The sequence below is a fragment of the Sorex araneus genome, chromosome 1 (assembly GCF_027595985.1).
Source record: "Sorex araneus isolate mSorAra2 chromosome 1, mSorAra2.pri, whole genome shotgun sequence".
Classification (NCBI taxonomy): domain Eukaryota; kingdom Metazoa; phylum Chordata; class Mammalia; order Eulipotyphla; family Soricidae; genus Sorex; species Sorex araneus.
In genome coordinates this window covers 361,780,793-361,806,161 of record NC_073302.1, presented here as the reverse complement: position 1 = coordinate 361,806,161, position 25,369 = coordinate 361,780,793, and the positions used below count along the sequence as shown (strand labels likewise).

General features: G+C 47.4%; 1 protein-coding gene across 2 annotated transcripts in view; it reads left to right on the top strand.

The window, feature by feature from the left end:
* The window catches only part of WIPF3 (WAS/WASL interacting protein family member 3), a 108,040-nt gene that overhangs the window by 32,150 nt on the left and 50,521 nt on the right, over positions 1-25,369 (top strand). For both annotated transcript variants that reach the window (XM_055135611.1, XM_055135616.1), the window contains exon 2: positions 3,091-3,241. In XM_055135611.1, coding sequence (XP_054991586.1) covers positions 3,149-3,241 — 93 coding nt within the window. In that variant the 5' untranslated portion in view covers positions 3,091-3,148. The remainder of the gene's footprint in view (positions 1-3,090; positions 3,242-25,369) is intronic.

The window sequence follows — 25,369 nt, the reverse complement described above, 5'->3', positions numbered from 1 at the left end:
ATAAAAGATGAAATTGTTCTATAAAGACATCTCTCTACTTTCTTTTGTTCTTTTAGCAACCAACCATTTAATCCTGCTATAAATTTTTGACTAAAGTTATTTTTGCACTGAATTAAAGATCATGTAAAGCATATACCAGGGCCTTCTAATAAAAAAAAAAGTGTTAAAGTAATTAGTCATTTAAATTTATTCCAACTACATCATGGGCTTATATCCAAATTTCTTTAGCGCTCAGTCAGTCTAGTCTGACACACAGGTATGTTAAAGAGTTTAATAAAATATCTTTGGGAGCCAGAGCTCTAGTACAGTGAGTAGAGCACTTGCCTTGCACACTGCAGACCTGGGTTCCATCTCTGGCATCCCAACCCCGGAGCCTACCAGGAGTGATCCGTGAGCCCAGAGCCAGAAGTAAACCCTGAGCACCACCAGGTGTGACCCCCAAGACACTGTCACTGTCACTGTGATCCCATTGCTCATCGATTAGCTTGAGCGGGCACCAGTAACGTCTCCATCTTGAGACTTGCTGTCACTGTTTTTGGCATATCAAATATGCCACAGGTAGCTTGCCAGGCTCTGCCGTGGGGGCAAGATACTCTCGGTAGCTTGCTGGGCTCTCTGAGAGGGGTGAAGGAATCGAACCCGGGTCAGCCTCGTGCAAGGTGAACACCCTACTGCTGTGCTATTGCTCCAGTCCACCCCCAAGACAAACAAACAAAAAAAGAAAATGTTAAATAAAATTTAAAATGATGTTACCTATTTACATATCTACTATCTTCTGGAATCTCTGCACAGCTTTGTTATACTGCGAATTATGATCATTTCCCCCCCAGTTTCTATGTTAATGTTTCACTCCTAAGGAAAGAGGCTGACACAGTAATCATCCTGCTCCTTCTATCAGGAGAATAGTTATTTTGAAACTATTGTCTCCTATAGCGAGCAGCTTATGCTGTCCTTTGGAACTTGAAAACAATCATAGACATTTTAAAAGATCCAATTCACATATGTTTTATACCATTAAAATTTTAATATAGTGTCGGGGATTTTGAAGCCTGGTGAAAATGGCTAATGTCAGATGATATAGCTATTCTACTTCAGAGCTTATGCCCAGAGAAATGAATGCAGGGTCTTATAGAAATATTTCCATACTAATGTTCAAAAGGTGGGAGCAACCCAGTGTCCATCAACAGATAAATGGATGGGTTGGAGAGACAGCCCAATGGACTGAGTGTATGCTTTGCATGCAGGAGGTCCAGATTCCATTGCTGGCTCTTCATGCTCCATTGAAGACCACCAGCAGTGACTCCTGAGCACAGAACTGGGAGTAGCCCCTGAGAACCATCGGATGTAGCCCCCCCCAAACCAAAAAAGGGGAACAAAACCAAATGAACGAATGATCAAGAGACATCATATAAAATGCAATGGAATGATAAAGAATTAAATGCTAGTACATACAACAACATGAACTTATGTTAAATTAAGTAAGCCAGATGAAAAAAGGAAAAATGGTGTAAACCCACTGAAAGGACATATCTAAAATAGATGAACTCATAGTGACAAAGTGCAGAATAGAAGTTTAGAGGTAGGAGAGGAAAAGAGGGAGTTATTGTATGAGTAGAACTGCTATTGTTTATGATGAAAACATTCTGGAAATATTGATGATGGCCACACAACACCATGTACTTAAGGCCACTTAGTACTTTAAAATTGATAAGATGATAAACTTTATGTTATCTATATTTTACTATAATTGTTTAAAAAAACTTGGGGGAGGAGGTTGGATTTTAGAATTTGATAACTCTGTGTTCCAATCTGAGATGTGCCATTACTAGTTGCGTGCAAACTACATAATGTTTCTGAATATAATTTGGGGAGGATAAGTAAATTGCTGACCTTAGAGGATTATTGTGAAAATTAATTAGCATGTTAATAAAAATAAGCTAAATAGAACAAATATTGCCAGTGAACGGTTTTGAGGATTAAATACCATGTTTCATGATTGATTTCTGCCTCTGGAAGATAAAAAATATTAACATGGAATTATATAGATGCCATAGGATAGCCCAGCTGTAGAATTCAAAGCATAGGCTTTGTTGTGGTCTTTTAGTGATCATAGGACTAGAAGGAATATAGGCTTACCTTGCTAACTGTTAAGCTCTTTCTCTGTTTTGTTTCTAGATTGTTTTTTTCTTTCATTGTTTTGTGGGGGCCACACCCTGCAGTATTCAGGACTTACACTTGGCTTGTGTTCAGGGATCATTCCTGGTGGTGCTCAGGGAACCATATGTGGTGCCAGGGAATCAAACCAACTGCATGCAAGGCAAATACCTGACCTCCTACACTACATCTCAAACCTCGTTTCTAAATCTTGTGAAGGTTTTCTTCATTCTTATCAACTGAAATTATTTTAGAACTAGGCACTAAGTGTTTGCAGTGTGTTTCGGGATGGGTTCTAAGACGCATACACAGACAGACACATATGTACACACTTCTCTGGAGATCAGACATCATGTTAACCGCTTAAAACATAGCTGTAATTTGTAAAAGTCAGGAGCCCTCTCTGTAGCAAATACCAGCTTATAATGTCTTCAGGAAAAGGTCTTGATTTCATTGAGATGGTGGGGTAGAAGCCGCAGCACAGAAACAGCAAGAAATGTTGGAGGTGACAGGAATTGATGCAGGAAAATGACTCACCCTCTTTGTATTTAGAGTGGCTGCATCTGAGTAGCGTGGAAGCCGCCACTCCGGGGAAGGCAGAATCTAATTCTATTGTGCTGCTTCAGGAAAATGAGAGTGTGGGGAAAGTATTTTTCAAATGCCCTGGGAATCATCAAGAGGTCAAATTTGGCTATCTGGAAAGGCCTTTATGGAAAGAGGAGTGGCTACTTATATATTTATACTTTCTATTCATATTGCAGCGTAAATGAATGTTGCCAGCTCTCTCATTCAATTCTCTATAAATCTGCCTCCTTCTTCCAGTCTCCAGGATGTTTATTGGGGGGATGGATGGATGGATGTCAAGTGTGTGTCCTGGTAACGTCATTACCTGTATGAACAAAGACATCACGTTGACAAGTGTCCTTTCTCTTTCAGAGCTGAAGCTATTCTCAGTGGGACCATTCGCAAGCCAGAGACGCTAACGCTGTGACATATGCCCGTCCCACCGCCACCCCCTCCTCCTCCTCCACCTCCACCTCCCCCACCCCTGGGGGCTCCTCCTCCTCCCCCACCATCAGCACCTGTGGTAAGAACTGTTTTTTACTTGGGTTCACTGTTGAGCATAAGCGTCTTTGAACACACTTGAGCAGGTGATTTTATCAATTTGAAAGGGTTTTTTTGGGGGGATGCTCTCAAATAGTGCTCAGGGGGCCAGGAGACCACTTCTAACAATGCTCTGCCAATGTTCTGGACAGTTCTGTGTTTGGGCCTGCAGCACTAGGGCCACTGGCCATCCTGGCCGTACTCAGAGTCCTCCAGAGCTCTCCCTGGAGGGGCTCAGTGCTCTGTGTCATGCTGGGGTTAAACCTGGGTGCCAACCCCTATGGTCTGCTGAGCCCTCCCCAGCCTCAGCAACTTGAATATTCTGAATCAGACCCCACAGCTCCCTGGTGGGATCAGGTAGCTGTTTCTGGCAGCTCAGGGTCTGAGTCCAAACCCACCTACCCCAGGGATTTCTCCCCCTCCTCCCACCTTCGCCCCATCATGCTCTTCTTGCCTGCTGCTCTGTGTAGACATGAAGGAGGCATTCCGAGTCTTCCTGACAGCTCTTCCTTCACACTGCAAGTTCCGGGGAGAAACTCAGCCGGGGGGCGCGGACAGCGTCAAGGGGGCTGTGTGTCGCTGGGAAGTCGCTTAGGAGCTCCTGGGCTTTAGTGCAAGTACTTCTGGGCGCAAGTAAGAAAGATCACACACATGACCCCACAGTAAAGTTGAAAGCTCCACATGAACTCTGCTACGCTCCTACTATGACCTGTATCCAGTCCAGGCCGTGCTTGCACATCGCCTCTTCTCGCCCGAGGGCTAGTGTGTGATGAAAAGAGTTTCTGCTGCTCTGTGGAGAGCCAGCAGTCTAACCCGCAGCACCGTTGCCCCCACAGGCAAGACGGCCTGCTACTGCAGCCGGCCCTGAGCACTGTGGGACACTCAGTGACACCCAGTGCAGTGGCTAGAAAACAGGTACCCGGGGGGCTGGGGGTGTGGCCCTGAGGGAAAGCATCTGTCTGGCCAATGCCAGGCTCTGAGTGTGATACCCAACACCACGATAAAGGAAAACCCCTTGCACACAGCTGACCCGGGGATGACTCCCAGCACCTCATATAGACCCTGCCAAGAGTGGTTCCTGAGCACAGAGCCAGGAGTAACCTGCAGTGTGGCCTAGAAACCAAAGATAAGGGGGGAGGGGAAGAAACTATCTTAGACTCACTTGGGTTGAATGCTTGGGACTGAGAATGTGGTGCAGGAGAGCACCAGGGCCACACCTGCAGATGCCCGGGGCCTCCAGAGCCACACTCAGCACAGCCCAGGGCACCTTGTGGTGCTGGGCACGGAACCCGATGAGCTGCAGCAAAGCCTGCTCCTGCTTCCCTCTGCCCCTTTGCAGAATGTCTGTGCTCACTGCTTCCAGCTCCACTTTCCTCTGGGGAGAAGCGGGAGCACTTCTTACCCCCTCATTCTACAGCCCACAGGCAGCACGGGAGAGTGAGGTCTAGAGTGAGCCAGAACTAAGGCTCTGTCTTCAGTAGACGGAGAAGGATCCCGATGCTAGGGCCTGAGCAGACAGAGGCCGCACTGCGGGACTGACATGAGCTCAGTCGGCAGGAGCCAGGGCCACCCTGCCCCGCACACTGTCCTCTCTGGCTCCTGACCCTGGGCGGTGATGAGGGACGCCTGAGGCTGAGGTCAAGAGGAGTGAATCCCAGTGTCACAATGATCTTTACTCCACACACCCACCATGGGGGACATTCAGGGCAGCAGCTTCCCCAGACATGGCCTGGCCCCTGGGGAGGGAGCGAGGGAGGGAGAAAGAGAGAGAAAGAGAAAGAGAGAGCGAGCGAGCGAGAGAGAGAGAGAGAGAAAGAGAGAGAGAGAGAAAGAGAGAGAGAGAGAGAGAGAGAGAGAGAGAGAGAGAGAGAGAGAGAGAGAGAGAGACTTGGGTTCCCTCTGCAGACGTCACAGAGAGAACAGATTTCGGAGAGAATAGGCATGTGGCACACAGATCATCTTGCTCAGTACATAGTGAGGCTAGGAATAAGTATTTAAGTTCCGAACTTGACTCCACAAGGAATAAAGGACACGAATAGGTTATAAATAAGGAAAATATGCATAAAATGACTATAAATTGTATAGACTTGCTAGCACTGTAAATGTAACTTACAATAAAAACAAAACTTATAATAACCTCAGATTCCATGATCTGTCCTGTAAATTTAGAATAAAAGCATTTACTAAAGCCCTGTTGCTGGGGACTTGGCTGAGCCCTTTAAACACTGTGGTGGCATGCAGATACCTGGCGCCGTACAATTATTAAATAGGCCCCTGGACTGTTCTCTGATAGAAAACAGTAAACTTGAATGTCTCATACTTCTTCCCTGGTAAATGGGTAGCTTGGTTTCTGGGACTGTTTTAAGAATTTAACCCTAGAAAAGCCAGAAAGAATTCATACAAAAATGTGCACAGTAATAGTATTTATTTGGGAATGCGAGTGGGGAGTGTGTTATATAGTTCATGAGAATTTGATGAATTGAAATGCTTGATGCTGTGTGCCATTATATGAATTAGTAATTATATTCATAACCATGGGCTGGAGCGATAGCACAGATAGGGTGTTGGCCTTGCATGCGACTGACCCGGGTTCGATTCCTCCGCCCCTCTTGAAGAGCCTGGCAAGCTACCGAGAGTATCCCGCCTGCACGGCAGAGCCTAGCAAGCTACCCATGGTGTATTCATATGCCAAAAACAGTAGTCTCACAATGGAGACATTACTGGTGCCCGCTCGAGCAAATCGATGAGCAACGGGATGACAGTGACAGTGACGGTGACATTTATAACTATATCAATTATGGAAAAGTTAACATGGGATGTGGGTTAAAAATAGGCTCCTGATTAAAGACAAGCTCATTTTACACCTAATGAAATACATAAATACGTGATGAAGAGGGAGCATTTATCGAAATGTGTCCTATGGGACAGCTGGCTTTGTTCTGCCTTCCTTTCAACTCATACACCAGTGATCTTGGTCCATCAGAATGTGTCCCTCCCCTTTGTCACCTTTCAAAGTGACACATCCTCCAGGGGGCCTCTTATGGGGTCCTGGCTGACCTCTCAACCCCCCATCTGCACTCCGCTCCCCAAATCTCACCAGAGCCATTGTGCTTGCCATATCAGACTCTCTGCTCATCTCAGCTCTGACCCCTGCCCCCACCCTTAGGGATGTTATGTCACATCCCATAACAGCATTGGGAATGCACTTTTAAACCTTCCTTCAAAGCAATGATCAGCTTTCAGTTTTGCATCGAGAGGAGAAGGACCTGTATCTGTGGAGTGTGGTTTTATGTCCTGAGGACCTGGCTGTCAGGAGATGCCCTGCTCCTTAGATACACGGCTGAGTGAAAGCTGAATCAACAGGATTAAGAAATATAGCTCAGCCTCTTCAGGATCAGTATTTAGGCCTTTCTGCATCTCTGCGTGCAGACCAGCATGCCAGATTTTACTATTTTAATTTTGATTTTTGGTATTTTGTTTGTTTGGTTGATTTGGGGGGCCACGTGCAGCTGTGCTCACAGCTTACTCCTGGTCCTCCGCTCAAGGATCACTCCTGGCTAGGCTCAGAGGATCATATGTAATGTCAGGAAACTGTCACTCCAGACCGCTATTATTATCTTTGCGAAGAGCGAGCAGTTCTGTTCCTGTAATGGAAAAGGTTGTGCAGGCTGTGCTCACTCTGAAGCTCTGAGGATTCGACCAAGGCTGAGACTGTTCTAAATTTCTCCCTGCTCTCAGCTCTCGCCTTCCTGCCCTTCCCATATGTCTCCTCCTGTTCTGTAACATGCTTCCTTACTTCTTTCTGAGAACATGGGACTCAGGACGGGGAGAACTGAAACCAGGTGCTTCCACAGAAGGCAGCCTACATTCTTGTCTGGCCCGTCCCTGTTCTTGGCACAGTCATCCTTATCTCATCACCTGGCATCAAAACTGCCCACACACACACGTGTGCATTGGTTCACATGTAATTTAATTAATGCTATTGCTTTGGCTACAGAATGTAAGTATTTTAAAAACCTAATAAAACTGGAAGGATAGTGCAACAGTCGGGTGCTTGCCTGGCACATGGCCAACCCAGCTTTGATTCCTGCACCACATATGGTCCCCAAGCCCTGCCACGAGTGATCCCTGAGCGCTGAGGGAGGAATAAAGGAATAAGCCCTGAGCACTGTTGGCCTCAGAAACATAAACAATAAACAAAACAAACAGCAAAAGAAACAGAAACCTTAGTGAAATAAGTGGAACTGAGGATGCAGCTGAGGTACATTTCTCCCTGCGTTCTCAGCATGAGAGAGATTAACTAAACTTTGATTCTGAATCTATTTTAACAGATTTAAGAGTATTTAAGATGCGTGATACATGCCCCTGGGGCCCTGAGATTTCTGTTTTCTTGCCACATTTCCATAACACTGTCTACTCAGAAGGAAGGAAATGCAAGTAATGAGTTCTTTGGAATTGCATGTATGTTTGTTTGTTTAAAAATTAGATTTGCCACTACGTGGATGAAGCTGGAGAGTATCTTGCTGATTGAAGTTAGTGAAAAGAGGGACAGATGCAGAATGGCCTTCCTCATGTGTGGGTTATAAAGAAACATAGTGGGGCGTGGCAAATTGCCATAGGCAGCAGAACTTGAGAACTCAATTTATCACCCTGAGGGGAGAGAGGCTGGAGAAAGGTGACTCTGAATCAGTGGTGCAAGGAAGCAGATACTCTGGTGAGGAGTGTGATGTTGAAATACAGCATGCATGAAATCCTATCCTGAACAGTATTGTAAATCATGGTACCTCAAATAAAAAAATCTTTGAAATTAAAAAAAAATTTTTTTTGGATGTGAGGGAGCAGAGAGGAGAGCACAGAAGGTAGGGCACTTGCCCTGCACAGGGCTGACCCAAGCCAAGTATAATCCCTGGCACCATCTGTGATCCCTCAGTCACTATCAGGAGTGATCCCTGAGCACAGAGCCAGGAGTCAGTCCTGAGCACAACAGGGTATGGCCCCAAACAAAAAAAAATTAATGGAAAAAAAAAATAAAACCAACCACTTGTAAAGATTGTTACTTTTTTTTTTTTTTAAACAAGGAGGAAACAGTTTTTTTGCAAGAGACTGTACCTTATTATTTTAAAACAATGCTTGGAATGCTCTGCCACAGAGGCGGAGTTGGGTGGAGGGGACAGGGTGGGGGTGGTGGGAGGGATGCTGGACCATTGGTGGTGGAGAATGGGCACTGGCGGAGGGATGGGTACTCGATCATTGTATGACTGAAACACAAGCACGAAAGTTTGTAGGTCTGTAACTGTACATCACGGTGATTCACTAATAAAAAATTAAGAAGAAAAATGCTGGGGAAATTAAATAGCGCTGCTATTTATTTCTCCTGGCCTACTCAAGAGGCACAACGGGTAAAACGTTGAAGGAATATTAAAATCAGGAGCTAAACACAGTCCCTCACTGCTCTCCTGCATTGCAGCATGCCAGAGGCTCTGTGTCCATGAGGAAGCTCTGAGCATGGTTTTCTCCCAGTGTGAGGACTGCCCGGGGAGTGAGCCTCACTCCCTGCCCAGTTTGGGAAGGAGGGGTGGCGGAGGTGACACTCACTTCCTGCCTTTCCGGCACTTTCCAGGGTTCAAGAATATAGTGGGCCTTACGAAGGCCAGTTTCCCCACCTCTGTAAGCATGCAGGGACGAAAACCACATCAATCTGTGAAAGCAAACATGGAAATGGGGAGGCATCTGCAGTCCCATGAGTGTCTTTATTTATATTCCCCGAGCTTTGTGTCTGCCCAGACGAGGAGCACTAGATAAGGGGTTTAGTGGAATTGGGTTTTGCCCTGTATGCTCCAAGAGGTCATTTGCATGTTTCCTGGAGCGGTTGAAATATAATGAAAGGCTTAAGTCGTCACATCGCCACTCCAGTTCTGGCACAGGGCTTCTGTGAGTGTCCCTAGTGAGGGATGAGGATCATGTCCCAGTGTGGACAGGGGCCACGAGGATGAGGAGGTTTTGACATTCCAGTCAGGCCTGGGGGATGCTGTGAAAATTGACTTTTGATATCTGCTTAACAATTTGCAAAACATTACTTTTGCCCTTGAGTCATGTTGAAACTCACTCCCCTGCTCACTCCCCTTTGCAGCTTTGCAGACTTCCCTGTGAAAGACCTGTAGGATTCAGCAGATTTGCTGGGTCTGTAAAAGAGAGAGAGAGGTGTGGCCGGACCTGCCAGTCATACTTGCAAAGGGCCATTCACGGAGCCTCTTTCAAAGTGTTTCTTCTTTTCACAGCGGTGGGAGGGGTAGCGGGAACAAAGAGGAAAAGGCTTGCAGTGGCGAGCTGCAGGCAGCTATTGGGCTCTTAGGCGCTAATAATGCCTAGGACTTGGCAGAGCAAAGCCTGCAAGCACTCGCTGAAGGCCTTTATCAACTTTATAAGAGTTTAAGCCACTTGCATGCTGGGGCCTGAGCCAGGGATGTGGTAGGAAGGTACCATGGCAGCCGAGACCAGGAGTGACTTTCCAAATCTTCAGTCACCTCTACAGCCCCATCTTTATTTTACACCCCAGTCTTCTGACTACCTTCAAAAGCTCAACAGTTGCAGTATAACTTACCTTTCCTAGAAAGTTTCAGGGGGAGGGGGGAGTTATCCTCACTCCCTGCCCAGTTTGGGGGAGGGAGTGAGGGAGAGGGGAGGGTGACATTTCCTGTCCAGGTTTTCTTTTTTCTACAACACTGTTGTGGTCAGGAGCCTCATCTGGTTGGAGTCTGGGATCCTTGGAACCAGGTCCCCCTTTCCTCAAAATGCTCTTTCCTTACTTGCCATAAAAGGAAAGAAAAAGAAAATCAGAGTACAGCGGGTAGAGAGCTTGCCTTGTGTGTGGACGACCCGGATTTGATCCTGGCACCTCATATGGTGCCCCAAGCTCACCAAGAACGATCCCTGAGTGCAGAGCCAGAGTAACCCCTGATCTCTGCAAGGCATAGCCACAAAACAAAACAAAAACCCAAAACAAAAGACAAAATTTCCATTTGCTCCAAGTCAGGTTGTCACTAGCAATGAGATGCCCATTACAGAAGCTGTAAGTCGGAGAAGAGGCGCTGAGGACCCCAGAGCACCTCCCTGCGGTGGAGTGTTGAGAGCCAACATCAGATTCCCCAGAATGTCCAATGAGAAAAACAGGTAACATGAGGTGGAAATAAAGCAGCTCCGTACAGGGCCCAGCCCCATCTATAAAACCAAGTCAGACAAGCCAAATGGGATGCCTGCCTGCCTGCAGGTAGACTCTGAGATAAAGATGTTTAGGACAACAGGACAAGGGAGTGCAAGGGATCAAAGGGGGGTACCTAGATTGTCCAGGATGCTAAACTATAGAAATGAGAAGGAGAGGGAAGGGGGAAAAGGGGGTGAAGTATGAAGTCGCTGGGCCCCTGTGGCTAGCTTATGTGAAACTGAGAGGAGAGAAATGTTCACTTTCTCCTGATCTAACTCTGCCGGGGGACTGGCTGGGAAGGCTGGGACTGATAAAGTCTGCGATGACCCCTCCACGGCATGGACCTGGAGTCCCGCCAGCCCCGTAGGTCAAGCTACGCCTGATGTCCACGTGTCCTTCTCAGCATGGGAATTAATCCCTACACCTGATTTCTCAGGGAGCCATGGACTCGGGTTGGAGGAGGAATTGCTCTTTGTAGGAAAGGAAAGCCGGTTCTAGGCCTTATGGGTCCTTGCCCTTCTCTCAGGAAAGAATTTCAGAAGATGAGCAGTGAAGTAAAAATGGTTTTTATTTGGATGTTTTGAGAAAGGGGTGAGAGGGAAAGGGAGAAAGAGTAATGTGGTTAAGAGAGAATGTGGGCATCTCCAAAGGCGGGGAGAGCCCCAGTACACATCTTAAGAGGGGAAATGTAAGCGACACATGTGCTCAGGCATCACAAATACCATGCACACAAGCAGCATGTGGGTTTGGGCAGCATATGTGCTCGCTTCTTTGGTTCAAGTTAACTTTCGTAGGATTTTCCCCAAGCTGCCCCACGTGGGGCTTTCTAGCTAGGTAAGAGTCCATTGCTAGGGTGGTTGCCAAGGGGGTGGAGTTTGGGTTGGTTGATGGTCTTCTTTGATATTCTTTTCCTTGTCCTTTATTCCTGCTGGAACTTCTTTGGGAGTGGGGGGATCCAGCCTTCTCTGCTCGGTGCTGATGTCATGTAAGGGTCTTATCGGGCCTTAGTTCGTGTGCTCACAGGGCGGGTCCAGGTAGCCCTAGCTAGGGCTAGTTGATCATTACTTCCCAGGAAAGCCATTGCCATAGGGGCTCTTTCCCATCTACCTGCCTGCATTAACTGCATTCACAGTCACTTTCAGTCACCTACTGAACCATGGGGGTGAGGTTGAGATATCGTGTGTGTGTGTGTGTGTGTGTGTGTGTGTGTGTGTGTGTGTGTGTGTGTATTTCCAGACGTGGGTGCAGGCGGAATGACCAGCACGATGACAGCCTTAAACACTCAGGCAAGGGCTTACTGTTTTGCACTGGCACCTCCTAAGTGCAGGGCATAGAACTGGATTCTTCCTCCGGGAACCCTCTGTTATTTCTTTTGTACGGAAGAGTTAAGATGTGGAGGGGAGAGTGGCAGAGCCTGGGCATAGCTGGTCAGGGTTTGAATGCTGGCCTAATGGTGTCGGAAGCTGTACTGAGCCCCAGCACCACTTGGGTGTGGCTTTTCCAGGACAGCCCCTGCCCTTGGACTCTAAAGGCTTGGAGGCGATTGTTTCCCTTATCACACCCAGGCCAGGGCTTCTGGCTTTCCTCCTCCTCTGCGCCTTTGGGTTTTTTCTTCCCCTCTCTTCTCCACCACCTTCATTCTTTTGCTTGTGGGTTTTTGTTTCTCTTTTTTCATAGCGAGAAAAAATGAAACATTGTGCAATATAGAAGACTCGCGATGGAACACCAGAGAATCTGCATTTAGAAGGCAGGGAGGGCGCAAAGGAGCCCAGTTTTGTCTCCTCGTTAGTTTACATGTTGCTGGGCTCAGTAAGAAAAGGGCGTCTGATGCAACGTGGCTGGGTGTTCAGTGCGGACAGTGAGCAACTCTGAGCTCTGACCACAGACCACACTGGGATGGGGCCCAGCTCTCATGCCAGTCGTGGAGCTGCTGCAGTGCAGAATCCCCTGCTCTCTGCGGCTCAAGTGTCCGCTACTGGGTCCAGAGAAGCAAAGTTGCTGCACCAGGAAATGCTTCAAGGCCCGTGGGTGATTCTCAGGGCAGAACTCTACCACACTGCATGTGTCTTGCTGATGCTTTGACTTCTTGCCTCGGTCCTGCCAGGGTGAGAGGGCCTTGGCACCACTCAGTGCTTAGTGAGTGACCCAAGGCAGAAATATGCGCCTAGGTGAGTGCCAGGCATGTAGTGGGCACTTGGGCATTACTGCCTGAACTTGGGGGTTTAGGAAAAATACTGACAGTCCCAGAGAAACCCCACTGTGAGCTCACCAGGCCGACCTTCTATCCTCTGCTTGCCTCAGCCTGGAAAGCCAGGACACATTCTAAAGTGCATCCCATCTGAGCATCATCAGCACATTCCCATCTTAGGATATAAGAAAAAGAGGACTCAGGAGGAAAGGAGCTAGCTCAGCAACAGCTGAGGTAGGGACTCTAGATCATACCTCAGCACATCAAATGTAGCCTGAAGGTCCCCAAAAGCCTGGCTCCCCAAGATTCAAGCAGCTGTACATCTCGCCCCCACCCCCTGCACTGAAGTATAGCATGGTTGACTGGGTAGCACCAGAAATGGTCCTGAGCACTCTTTGGGAAGCATTCATCCAACAAAAAAGAGAGAAAATTCAGCTACATAAGAAGTAACCGATTTGAGGATAGCAAAGCCAACATCTGGGTATGATTTGAAAAGCCATAACATGTCCTTTGGCACAAGGCTCCACATGCCAATTGGCCATTGTTTTCAGGAAGAATAGTCCCTGTGCCTTTGCTTTACATAAAAGCATTTAAGCTCAGGGAGAGCAACACAGTGTACTCATTTTGTACACGGTCGCAATTGATTTCCATTTTAATCAGCTCTCTTCACAATCGAGGAGTTAGAACGTCTTTTCAGGCTGGCGAGAACAGGATTCCATCTGTTCCAGCCGAGTATTTAAAACACAAAGGTGTGAAAGCATGTTTGTGTCCCATGTCACCCAGTCGGCACTCACTGTGGCAACGTGGGTTTCGGTAGGGATCGCGGAGTGATGCAGTGAGGTGTAGTCAAAAGCAAGAACAAGTGGGCTTTTGAGTCGTGCGCACTGGAATGGAAATGACTGGCTCTATGATAGCAAGCAAATTACTTCATAATACCGAGCCTCAGTTTCCTTGTCTGTAAATGTGAATAATGATGACCACTTCCTAGGGTAGCCCAGAGCTGGAGTGCAGGGAAGGTTTTGCTCAGAGGGAGTCTCCTGAGCAGGACTTGGTCCCTGGTAGGCGTTGAGTTTATATGTGCTGAAAGCCTGTAACCATGGGCTTGTTGTAGGGTCTAATCAGAAGAAGAGAAAACACTTGCATGGCGGCTATTATTTCAGGTTCCCCCAAACCCCTGGGCAGATAACAGGGCCTGGGGCCAGGCTGAGAGCAAGGACTCCCGTGGTCATTGCAGAGCAGAATGTGAGTCTCAAAGGCAAGATCTAGACTGGGAGCTCGAGTTATTTCGCAGTGAACACTCAGGGCAATAGCTGAAAGCTGCCCACAGACAGGGGCATGCAGGACACTGCTTGGAGCTCTTCAGTGGTTCCAAATCTACCGTGCCAGCACCTGCTCCTTGCACAGGGTCCTGAGGAGGGAATGATTTGCCTCCTACTGATCTGAGTGGCCTACTCCAGGGGTATAGCTGGAGGTGCCCAGAGTCAGGGACCACAGAATTTCCCTAAGTGGGATGTTCCTCCCTCTCAGGGAGGGCGGCACAGACCTGGAATGATCAGTCTTGGGTCCTTCCTGTTTGTTTGCTTCATGAAGGCAGGTTTCCAAGGGATGCTGAGTAATTTTTTTCTGCAAAGAGAGCAATAGATAGATCAATAGCAATAGATCAAATAAGTTGGGGCGCATCTGGGTTCGAGCAATGATGCCTCAGCAGTGGAACCAACTGTGGACGAGGAGCAAGTGGAGCCCAGGATTGCTCTCTGGGGCTCTGCTGTAATACAGGGACCCAGTTCAAGGATTTTATTTCTTTGGTGGCGGGGGGGGGGGTGGGTGGGTGTGGGGGATTGGAGAGCTCTAAGCAATGAAGGTGCGGGCAGGCTGGTGGTCCGGTGTGGGGCCCTGAGGATGCAACGCTGCTTGTCATCTCAGTGATGCCTGAGGCACCTGGGACTGCACCCTGCAGTGCTGAAGGGGGACCAGGTGGTGTGGGATCGACCTGGCTCAGCTGCCTCTGCTTCGTGCCTTAACTCCTGTGCTCTCTCTCAAGTCCCAGTCCAAGGCTGTTAGCCCTTCAGAGGAGGCGATCTCTGCTTAGTTCTTGCTTGGTTTGGCATTTACAGGTGACTTTTGCTGTGACAGATCATGGGCTGCCAGGAGAAGGCACAAGTCTCCCTGGAACGTTCCCTGGAGCTGCTCCTGGCAGATCTCTAGGTCACCTGGCTCTCAGCCGCTCTCTGAAGCAGAAAAAGCTTTTTCAAACCTTGGGCTGCCCCAGGATGTTGATTTTCGAGTTCCATGGCTTGGGCTTTCTCTGCCTGGCCCAGACATTCCTTTAAGCCTCTAGTGAGGGGTTACCGAGATAGTTCAAAAGGAGAAACTCATGCAACCCTGAATTCAATTCCAAACACTGCATCACCACACCCAAGCACCCAAGCGCTGCTGGGCATGGCTCTGGTGGACCCTACACAGCTGGGCCCCAGCAGCACCCTATTCTTGGCCTGAGCACTGAACTGCAGGCAGTGTCCTCCAGGAATCCCGAGAACCATGCAGGTCACTATAACAATAAATTAATCTGGGGCTGGAGCAATAGTACAGTGAGTAGAGCACTTACCTTGCACACGGCCTACTCAAGTTTGTTACCCAGCACCCCATAAGGTCCCCCATGCCTGCTAGGAGTGATCCCTGAGTGCAGAGCCAGGAGTAAGCCCTGAGGTATCACTGGGCGTGGCCTCCTCCAAAAAAAGGCAGAAAAAGGCAAAATTAATAAATTAATTCAGGGGCTGGAGCGATAGCACAGCAGGTAGGGCGTTTGCCTTGCATGCGGCCGACCCAGGTTCAAATCCCAGCATCCCATATGGTCCCCTGAGCACCGCCAGGGGTGATTCCTGAGTGCAGAGGCAGGAGTAACCTCTGTGCATCACCGGGTGTGACCCAAAAAAAAAGCAAAAAAATAAAAATTAATTAATTAATTCAATACATAATGTAAAAATACATCAATTTCTGAGCAAGGAAATGTTTATGCCAATAGGATATGGATTGACATAAATTAAAGGGAATGTAGTTTATTCTTCATTTTATTAATAGTACGATGTGGCTTTTTAAAGGTTCTGGTTGATAATATTAGCACAATGCTAGATATTTGTTTTTGAGGGGAGTTGGGGGTTCAGAGGAGTGTGGGTCAAGCTTGCACTGGACTGCAAGCTGGTAGTTGCTGGACCTAGAGGAGGCCACATGGGCTCATCACACTGCTCAACTCCATCCACTAACAATCTCCCACAGTAAATAAAAAAAAGAAGAAGAAAGAAGGAAATAAGAAATCTCAGCAGCTTCAAGTTATGCCCAAATCGCAGTTATTTAGCAGACCCAGGAGGGATAAGCATGCTTTCGCAGACTGAGGTGGGTGTTGGAGACGAGTGTTAAATGCTGTCAAGGGGCCGGGGAGACAGCCCGGGACTGCAGTGCATCCTTTGCATGCAGGAGCACCAGCCTTGACCCCGCACCAAGAGATCTCGCCGGCACCCCAGAGACTGAGGCAAGTGTGGTCGCCAAAGCAAAGCCGACAACTTAGGTTTTGTTTGTTCATTTTGTTTTTGTTTGTTTTTGTTTCCTGGGGATGGCCACAGTGTGCTGTGCTCAGGGCCTATTCCTGGCTCTGCACTCAGGGATTATTCCAGGGGTGTGAGGGGCGGGGAGGCTTGAGGGACCATATTGAGAGCTGAGAACTGTTGTGGTTTTGGATGGCATAAGACGGTGCCTTCCCGCTGTACCATCACTCTGGCCCCCACAATGTGTTGTCCTATTAATCAGAAAAACTTTGGCCCATGTATGTCTAGGTTGTCTGCTTAAACTTCTCTGTCATTATGAATCATTGCCTCCTTCCAGGCTATTATGTGGAACTTGTTTTTCTCAGGAATAGATTTATGTCAAGATTTTTTCCGTGCCACTTTCCTACCGCTGAGGTGCCATCTCTAGTAGTGAAGGGTTTATGAGAAACTCTGGGTTTTCTCCTAAAACTGAGAGTGAAGGACCCCAGGCCAACATTGTGCCAAATCCATTTTAGGCCCCAGCACTATGTGGCCCTCTGAGCTGCACTGGGTGTATCCTGGTGTGGCACTAGTGGTCCCTTGAACGGCACGGCCTGAGCTGTGCTACATCTTAAGGCTCTGCTGGCATTGAATTGCCCGAAATGACCGTGAGCACCACCGGGAGGCCCCTACCCCCACAAAAAGATTGAGAACTGGTACACAGTGACTGGAGCTGGAAGGTCGGGGAAGCAGGGAGGCTGGCTCTCGCAATCTTCCTTGCTACTTTTTATTTGAATAGACCCTTTGATTCCTGACTATATAGAATGTTGGGTGAAATTGTTGCCTTTGGTCCAAGGACACCCCCCACATTGCTGGTACTTTCTCTTCCCATGAAACACAGAGGGCATTGTGGGAATTATGAAAGCGAAGCTTTCCCAGCTGACAGAATAGCAAAATCTTCACCTTTGGCGTTCCCTTCTGTCCACTGGAATCTTTGTGACCATTTTTTGAAAATTCTGGGGGGTAGTGAAGGGAGAGCAGCTTTATAACAACTTGGAGGCCATCTTTAGGTATTGTAGCTTGTCAGTGTTTTATAACTAAATAGAAAGATTTTATTATCATATAATTTGTTATATAATATATTTTTATATAATATGATATAAAAGTGTTATGAAAGAACCTCTCCTGGACTAATGAGATCATTCCTAGTTGTGCTGGTGAAGTGTCTTAACATACAGGGCAGTTCATTTCCTGAGGCTGGAGTGCCCGCAATGGAGTTCCCCAGTCCATTGAATTAGATCTAAGACAGTGATCGATCATTATTGAAGAACTGAGAAACATCAAAGGGATGTTTTGTCTGTTCTGCATTAGAGAATTGCATTTTGTCAGAACTGAAGGGCATATGCATGTCTTTAGGATAAAAGAATAACTACTTGAAATTACAAGATTCCTCAGGAAAAGCACACATCTCTTTGGTTATCAGAAATCACACGTTTTGCTCAGATGATTACAGAGACATGTTTTTCTATGAACGTGAATGTTTTTGTGTAGTGCAAGAGATTGTGTTCCACAGCCCTCATTGTGATTTTAAAAAGAAACGCCATTCCAAGGAAATTCCCCCAAAGAAGGAAAAGGTAAAAACACTGATGGGTTTGAGATGGGAAGGTTGATTTTGAAATGTGAGGGAGGGTTTTCAGAAGAGAAGGTCTGGGAACCAAAACCCAGGCCTTTCTCAGATGAGAGCATAGGAGGGCCCGCCCAGGCGAGCAACAGGAGGCAGTTCTGGGCAGCTCTCAGAGGTAAGTCACAAGCATGCAGGCCGTCATGGAGATGCAGACCCACCCGCATGAGCATGCCACCTCCCTCCCCTCCCTTGAGGGTCACTAGGGAAAGCTCAGGTTAGATGGAGAAATGTGGAGATTCGCCACAATAATAATGGTGTTTCCAGTGGCCCAGACTGTGCCCGTGGCATGAATAACGCCCCCTTGTGGTGGGAGGCCCCTGAGCTGGGAAGGAAAGGCTTCCATACCAGAGGGACCCAGGTCCAAGCTGTGTGTTACTGGAACCTGGGCAAATCCTTTCAGACCCAGATTTTTTATTCTTTACCAGTGGGATGGAAATAATACACATGAGGTGGTAAAGAATGAATTTTATTTGGTGGTTTGGAAATATCCACACTGTACTTGAAAAGACAATTAATTCCCTTCAACTTTCTCCTGCCCCATTCTCTCAGTTTCATGTTGTTTGCCCCAGAATACAAAAGATCCTCCTGTATTTTTTCAGGGTCACCTTCAGTTTCTGCAGGTCCTACCCATTGTCAGTTCCCCTTAGTGAGACTTGCCCAGGGATCGCCTTCTGTTTCTGTGGCCCTAGGCAGGACCCCCGAGAGGCGGTGGGGACAGAGCCCAGCCATTCCCCTTCTCCCCAGGGGGTTCTCCAGGGCAAGTTTCAAGGGTGGAATTATGGTGCTTGTTTCTTGGACCCCCGTTAGTTCTTCCATTTAGTAATTTATTAGCAGCACACGAGCTTGTACACCAGATCCTTTTTCCCTTCTTGGCTGTCACTTTAGGCCAGCCTCCTCTTTATCTGTTTGCCCAGATATTTTCATTGATTCATCACAAAATATAACTCATTGCTGCTTCTCACCAAGACTATCCAAGGCCGTGCTCACCTCCCACTATTGACTTACATTAGACAATTTGGGATTCAAGTACACACATTTCTTCCATTAGTGACAGGGCCAGACTTGGCCTGTTTGCTCTGGCTATGAGGCAGCAGTCAGGCTGTTGGCCTGGCAGGCCTGGAGAACTCCATGGTGTTCCGCAGTCTCCTTCCTGCTGCCCTCTGGCACCCGGAGGCGAAGTACATCGAGAAGAGCCCATACCTGCTGGCACAGGCTCCCAGCAGAAGCCCTGGTTTGCGTTTGTTTGTTTGGTTGGTTGTTTTGCTGTTGTTTGGCCCCTTGGGTCACACCTAGCATTGTGCGGGGCTTACTCCTGCTCCTCACCCAGGAATTACTCCTGGTGGTGCTCAGGGAACTATATGGAATGCTGGGAATCGAACCCAGGTCGGCTGAGTGCAAGGCAAAGGCCCTACCCGCTGTGCTACTCCACCCATTCCAGCAGCAGCCCTGGCACCAAAGCTTCCTGCAAACCAACGTCACTGATGCCCTCCGCCTAACCTTGTACTTTGCTGAACTTCTCTTCTCCCGCAGGTTGGGGGGAAGGGCTGGAGACAGCAGCATTGGTTTTCTTATTTTATTTTACTTCACTTTTGTTTCATTCCACGTTCATTGTTGCTAGGAAATGCCTGAAGAAAATAAAGTCTATTTCTAAAGCTTTGAACGTGTTCTTCAAAGATGATATTGGCAAGGGAAAAATGTTTGTGTGTGTGGGCAGTGCTGGCTGAGAGGAGAGAAGGTGCTGTACCCCAGAAACCTCCTGGGACAGATACAGGAAGCCGCTGAGATTCCCTGTGAAAACCTGAAAATTGACACAACATTATAGGTGAAATGAAGGGGCTTAGCCGCTCTGTTGGGACACATTTGTCTGGGAATATGTTACTGTAGGCCAAGACCCCATGACCCTACGAGAATCCAGACCAGAGTGAGTCACACTTCCCTGCTGTTCTGCTTTGATACCCAGAGCACTAACCCTTGGGTCCTGCCAACCTACATTTTCCCGTAGGACAAGGTCTCTTCCTGCTGAAGGCCCTGACCCACTGTATTTGAGAAGTCCATGCCTTTCACCAGACCTCTGGTTCTCTTTGCTGGCATGATAGAGACCTGCTGCTTTGTGCCACAGGCTGGTGACGGTTCCTGAGCTTCAGGTTGGGAGGATGAGTCTGGAAAAGAGAGACTGTAACCAAGTTGCTGGTTGGCAAGAGAATTTTTCCATAGCAACCCCAAAAGCACCTTTATGTTGCTATTCAAATAGTGATCTTCTAACAAATGGTGTAAGTAGCCGTGCTTCTAAACAAACACCCCTCTTGATTTCTCCCTGCCTTCTGTGAGAGAGAGGGTCACCATCTGATCTGGAGTAAACCCAGAGACAAGCATTTGGGTATGAGTAATTGATTTGGGAAGGCGTCACAGCTGGCCCTGAGTGAAGGCAGGAGACAGAGGAGGCAGGAAAGCAAGTGAAGGGTGTGTAGAGTTGCAGGGACCTCCACTAAGATACATATAGAGCGTGTCTGGACTTGTGCTTCCCTCTGGCAGGGACCAGCAACAGCAAGCTGCTAAACTTGCAGTCAGATACACCTCGGGACTCCAACAGCTACTGCTCTCATTCAACTTACTGCTGACTCACAGCAGAAACTGAGGCACAGAGAGGTTAAGCCAAGGTTCTTGGTGTAGAAGCATCAGCTCAGGGCTAGAAGCAGGGGCCTTCCCTGTTGCTCTCCACAGAGACTTTCGAATGTCTGATGTGCCTCCCTTTCATTTTACTTATTTATTATTTACTTTTCCCTTTGCCAGGATCAGGATATGGGTTGGTCAGGGTCACCTCAGTGCTTGTGCACAGTACCAGAAATTAAGCTCCTAAGCTCCCATCTGCCCTCGGTACTTCCTAAGCCACCAAGTAATCTGCCAGGTCTTTCTTGCTGGAGATCCCTAACAAAACTGTTAGGATCTCCTCAGTGCTTGCAGGAACCCCTGGGTTTGAACTTGAGAACTTGTATTGGCCAGGAAGAGCTAATTTAAGCCACAGAGCAATCCGCCAGGCTCAAGTTCGCATCTTGTAGCACTGTAGCACTGTCGTCCCATTGTTCATCGATTTGCTCGAACGGGCACCAGTAACATCTCCATTGTGAGACTTGTTGTTACTGTTTTTGGCATATCGAATGCACCATGGGTAGCTTGCTAGGCTCTGTTGTGTGGGCAGGATACTCTCGGTAGCTTGCTCGGCTCTCTGAGAGGGATGGAGGAATTGAACCCCGGTCGGCCGCGTGCAAGGCAAACGCCCTACCTGCTGTGCTATTGCTCCAGTCCTTGCATCTTGTAAAGGAGGCAGTGTAGGGTGATGGTTAAAACTTCCAAGCCAAGCTTCTTATGTGCCTATCCTGGAAATGGTATATCAGACCAAATTGCTTAAACTTTCCATGTCTCCTTTTAGATCCTATTAAAATTCTACATATTTCGGGCTGGAGCGATAGCACAGCGGGTAGGGCGTTTGCCTTGCACGCGGCCGACCCGGGTTCGATACCCAGCATCCCATATGGTCCCCCAAGCACTGCCAGGAGCAATTTCTGAGTGCAAAGCCAGCAGTAACCCCTGAGCATCGCTGGGTGTGACCCAAAAAGCAAAAAAAAAAAAAATTTAGAATCCTATTTTGGGGCTGGAGCGATAGCACAGCGGGTAGGGCATTTGCCTTGCACGTGGCCGACCCAGGTTCGATCCCTGGCATCCCATATGGTCCCCCAAGCACCGCCAGGAGTAATTCCTAAGTGCAAAGCCAGGAGTAACCCCTGAGCATCGCTGGGTGTGACACCCCCAAAAAAAAGTAAAATTCTACATATTTCACAATGGGCGATGTGAAGACAAAATGACTTAATAGTGAAAGTACTTACACAGAGAACTGAAATGTTAGTCGATAGTTTCACAGTTTTCCCCCTTTCCTCAACATCTTTGGCTTTAGAATTCACATAAATTGATTATAAAACAAAAATCTACCTATCCTGGCCATATTCATGACTGCAAAGCCTCTTGCATAGCTTCAATATTATTACACTCCCGATGGTTTGTTCATTGCCTGTCTTCGCTGTGAGTTACCAAACTCCGTACTAACAGAGATGGAGCTGACCTTGCCCCTCACAGATTGGTAGACCAGTTGGCTGAGAAAGGCACGTAACAAAAAAAGATGTTCAAGGAGTTCATGTTTGATGAATGACCACACGCCTACTTAGGGATTATTGGTGACACCAAAGTTCATATCACACAGCGGGGTCACTGAATGATGGCCTCAACATAGACAAGCTTCACAAGTTGCGAAGGTTGCACAAGCGATGTGCTTTTCCCAGAACTCTCCACGTATTTATAGAACACACTCTGAGGGCTTCAAAAGAATTTTCAGCTGTGGCTCATTTATTTAATTTGCTGCAGGGAGAAAGATGTGGAGTGTGGTATTCCCATATGTGGTATTCACACTACGAGTAATTATCAGTGTTAATGTTTTATTATAGGTAACACTCTGGGATAACAAGTAGATGAATTTTAACAGCTGTTTGACCTTGACACATGCTTGAAATAAGTTGGGGTGATATGAAGGACTTAGATTCTCTGAGCAGTGCAGAGAACCCCTGGGGGAAAAAATCAACCCAAATGGGGTTGCTTGTGTGCAATGACCAAGTTCTTTTTGGTAAATATGGAGATAAAGTGTGTGAGAATACCCTGGCCTTGATACCATGTCCTGAAACCAGTGTATTACAAATGGATCTATGCCCCTTACTAAAGTCTCAGCTTAAGTCCTAACCCCTGTACTTTATAATGAGGCAGATAATGTCTTTAAAGAGAAAGGAAAAAGGGTCAGCCACATAATTATTTCTTTGTCTTTATGTCCTGAGCTCATTCTCTTCTATGTCATATTTCCTAAATGAAACTATTTACTTAAAAATTAGAAAGAGAGAGGGAAAATACAGTGTGACCCTCAGGTGGACCCTTACCCAACATGATGTTATAAAGAAAGTAGGCCACAGAAACACATACAGGGAAGACCAAGTGGAGACTTGAGACCGGCTGTCACATGCACCCAAAGAGAAGAAGCTTAGGAGAAAGGAGGTTGGGTGGGGAGATGGGTCCGAGGGTTGGAGCGTATGCTTTGCATGCTGGAACCCTGGTTCAACCCTGGGCACCAGCTGCTTCCCCAAGAACTGCTCAGTGCAAACCCCAAGCACCAATGAGGTATAGCCCCTGAGCACTGCCAAGTGTAGCTACAAAACCAAAAATGGAAGTAAAAAAAAGAAACCAGCCCTGTCAATACTTTGATCTTCCTTCTAGCTTCATAATACGGGAAAAATCCATTTCTGCTGTCCATTGAAGCCACCTTACCCCCTACCCCCTCGCTCACACTACACAAAGCAAAATGGCTCTTTGCTGCGGCAACCACAAGTACACAACATGGTTATTAGCCTACACAGATGCCACTCCCCAGGACTGTCGACTTAGTGATATCCCTGCTTCTGCCCACTCAGCTGCTCCCGTGCACTTTGACAGAAGGTCACTGGCAACCCCTTCTGCAAAGTCAGCATTTCCTGTGGGCTCTGCAGCCGGCGTTTCCCCGCCTCTCCTGCATGCACCTGTCCTTCTCCCAAGAGTTGGTGCTTTCACTGTTTTCTTGTTACTCAGTTTTGTCATATTTTGTCCAGTTTAGAAAAAACAGAATTTCAGAGGCTCTTCTTGATTCTAAGGGTTCATTTGAAGTTCTCTAAAGCTTGATTTATTTATTTATTTATTTATTTTTGCTTTTTTGGTCACACCCGGTGATGCACAGGGATTATTCCTGGATCATGCGCTCAGAAATTACTCCTGGCGGTGCTTGGGGACCATATGGGATGCTGGGAATCAAATCCTGGTGGCTGCGTGCAAGGCAAACGCCCTAACCGCTGTGCTATTACTGCAGCCCCTCTTTTTTTTTTTCTTTTTTTTCCTTTCCTTTCCTTTTCTTTTATGGCCACACCTAGAGTTACTCAGGGGTCACACCTGGTCAGCCAGGTTTAAGTCAGGGTCTTATGTACTCTACTGGGCTGAAGCTTTGTTTCTGTTACTTTTTTGGCTCTTTTGTTCTGGTTTAGTTTCAGGGCTTACTCTAGACAGACTCTGCTCTCGGGACCACTCCTGGCAGGCTCTGGGCACCATTTGGGATGCCTGGGATCAAACCCAGTCAGCCAAGTATGAGGCAAGTGCCTTGACCTGATGTAGCCTTGCTCGAGCCCCTGACACTTTGTTTCTTAATGGCATAAACCATCAAATGAGATGCCTGACTCTACATTTCAGAAACCCAGGCAGCTACTCTGTGTTTACAGAAGCTTGCACAGGCAGTTGTATGTATATCCCTTGTACTCCGAGATCCTTCCCTCCAGCACAGAACAGAACTTCGGTCACCATGGAAACAACCAGTCACCTGCTCACAGGCCCCAGTGGACGTGGGGGCTCCCCTCTTGGGACTGGGGCTCACAGGCAGGAAAGATATCAGACCTGGCCAATCCAAGGTTGGGTTCAAGTGACTGTCTCCTCCCCCATAGGGGCGACAGAGCTGAGGCACCCAGGACTCTGGGTGCTTTCCCCTCAGGTTTGTGCCTACACATTATCCTGCCTCCTCTCAACTCCCTGTCACAGAGGAGTCACTCAGTGCTCATATATGACCCAGCATCTCGGGATCCAAACCAAGCATCATCTTTTTCAAGAGAATGGTGGCACAATTTTTTTCAATAAGCTGAGAAAAAATGCGAAGAAAACTGTTATTCTTGAATTTTTACTCTCTTGCTTTCTTCTTCATTCCACAGAAAGCTTACACTGTTTATTTCTTTTATTTTAATTTTTTTTATTTATTTTTTAATTTTTTATTAGTGAATCACCGTGAGGCACAGTTTCAAGCTTATTAACTTTCATGTTTGCATTTCAGTCATACCGTGATCGTTTACCCATCCCTCCACCAGTGCCCATTCTCCTCCACCAATGTTCCAGTATCTCTCCCACCACTCCCACCCCATCCCCCACCACCCTACCCTGCCTCTGTGGCAGGGCATCCCTTTTGTTCTCTCTCCTTTTGGGTGTTGTAGTTTGCAATAGAGGTATTGAGTGGCCACTGTGCTTGGTCTATAGTTTACTTTCACCTCGCTTCTTTCAACCCGAATGGACCCTCCCAACATCCTCCACTTGGTGTTCCCTTCTCTATCTGAGCTGCCTTTTCCCTCATCATGTGAGGACAGTTTCCAAGCCATGGAGCAGACCTCCTGGTCCTTATTTCTACTACTCTTGGGTGTTAGTCTCCTATTCTGTTACTTTGTATTCCACAGATGAGTGCAACCTTTCTATGTCTCTCTCTCTCTTTCTGACTCATTTCACTTAACATACTTTCCATGTTGATCCACTTATATGCAAATTTCATGACTTCATCTTTCCTAATAGCTGCATAGTATTCCATTGTGTAGATGTACCAAAGTTTCTTTAATCAGTCATATGGTTTTGGGCATTTGTTTTTTTCCAGATTT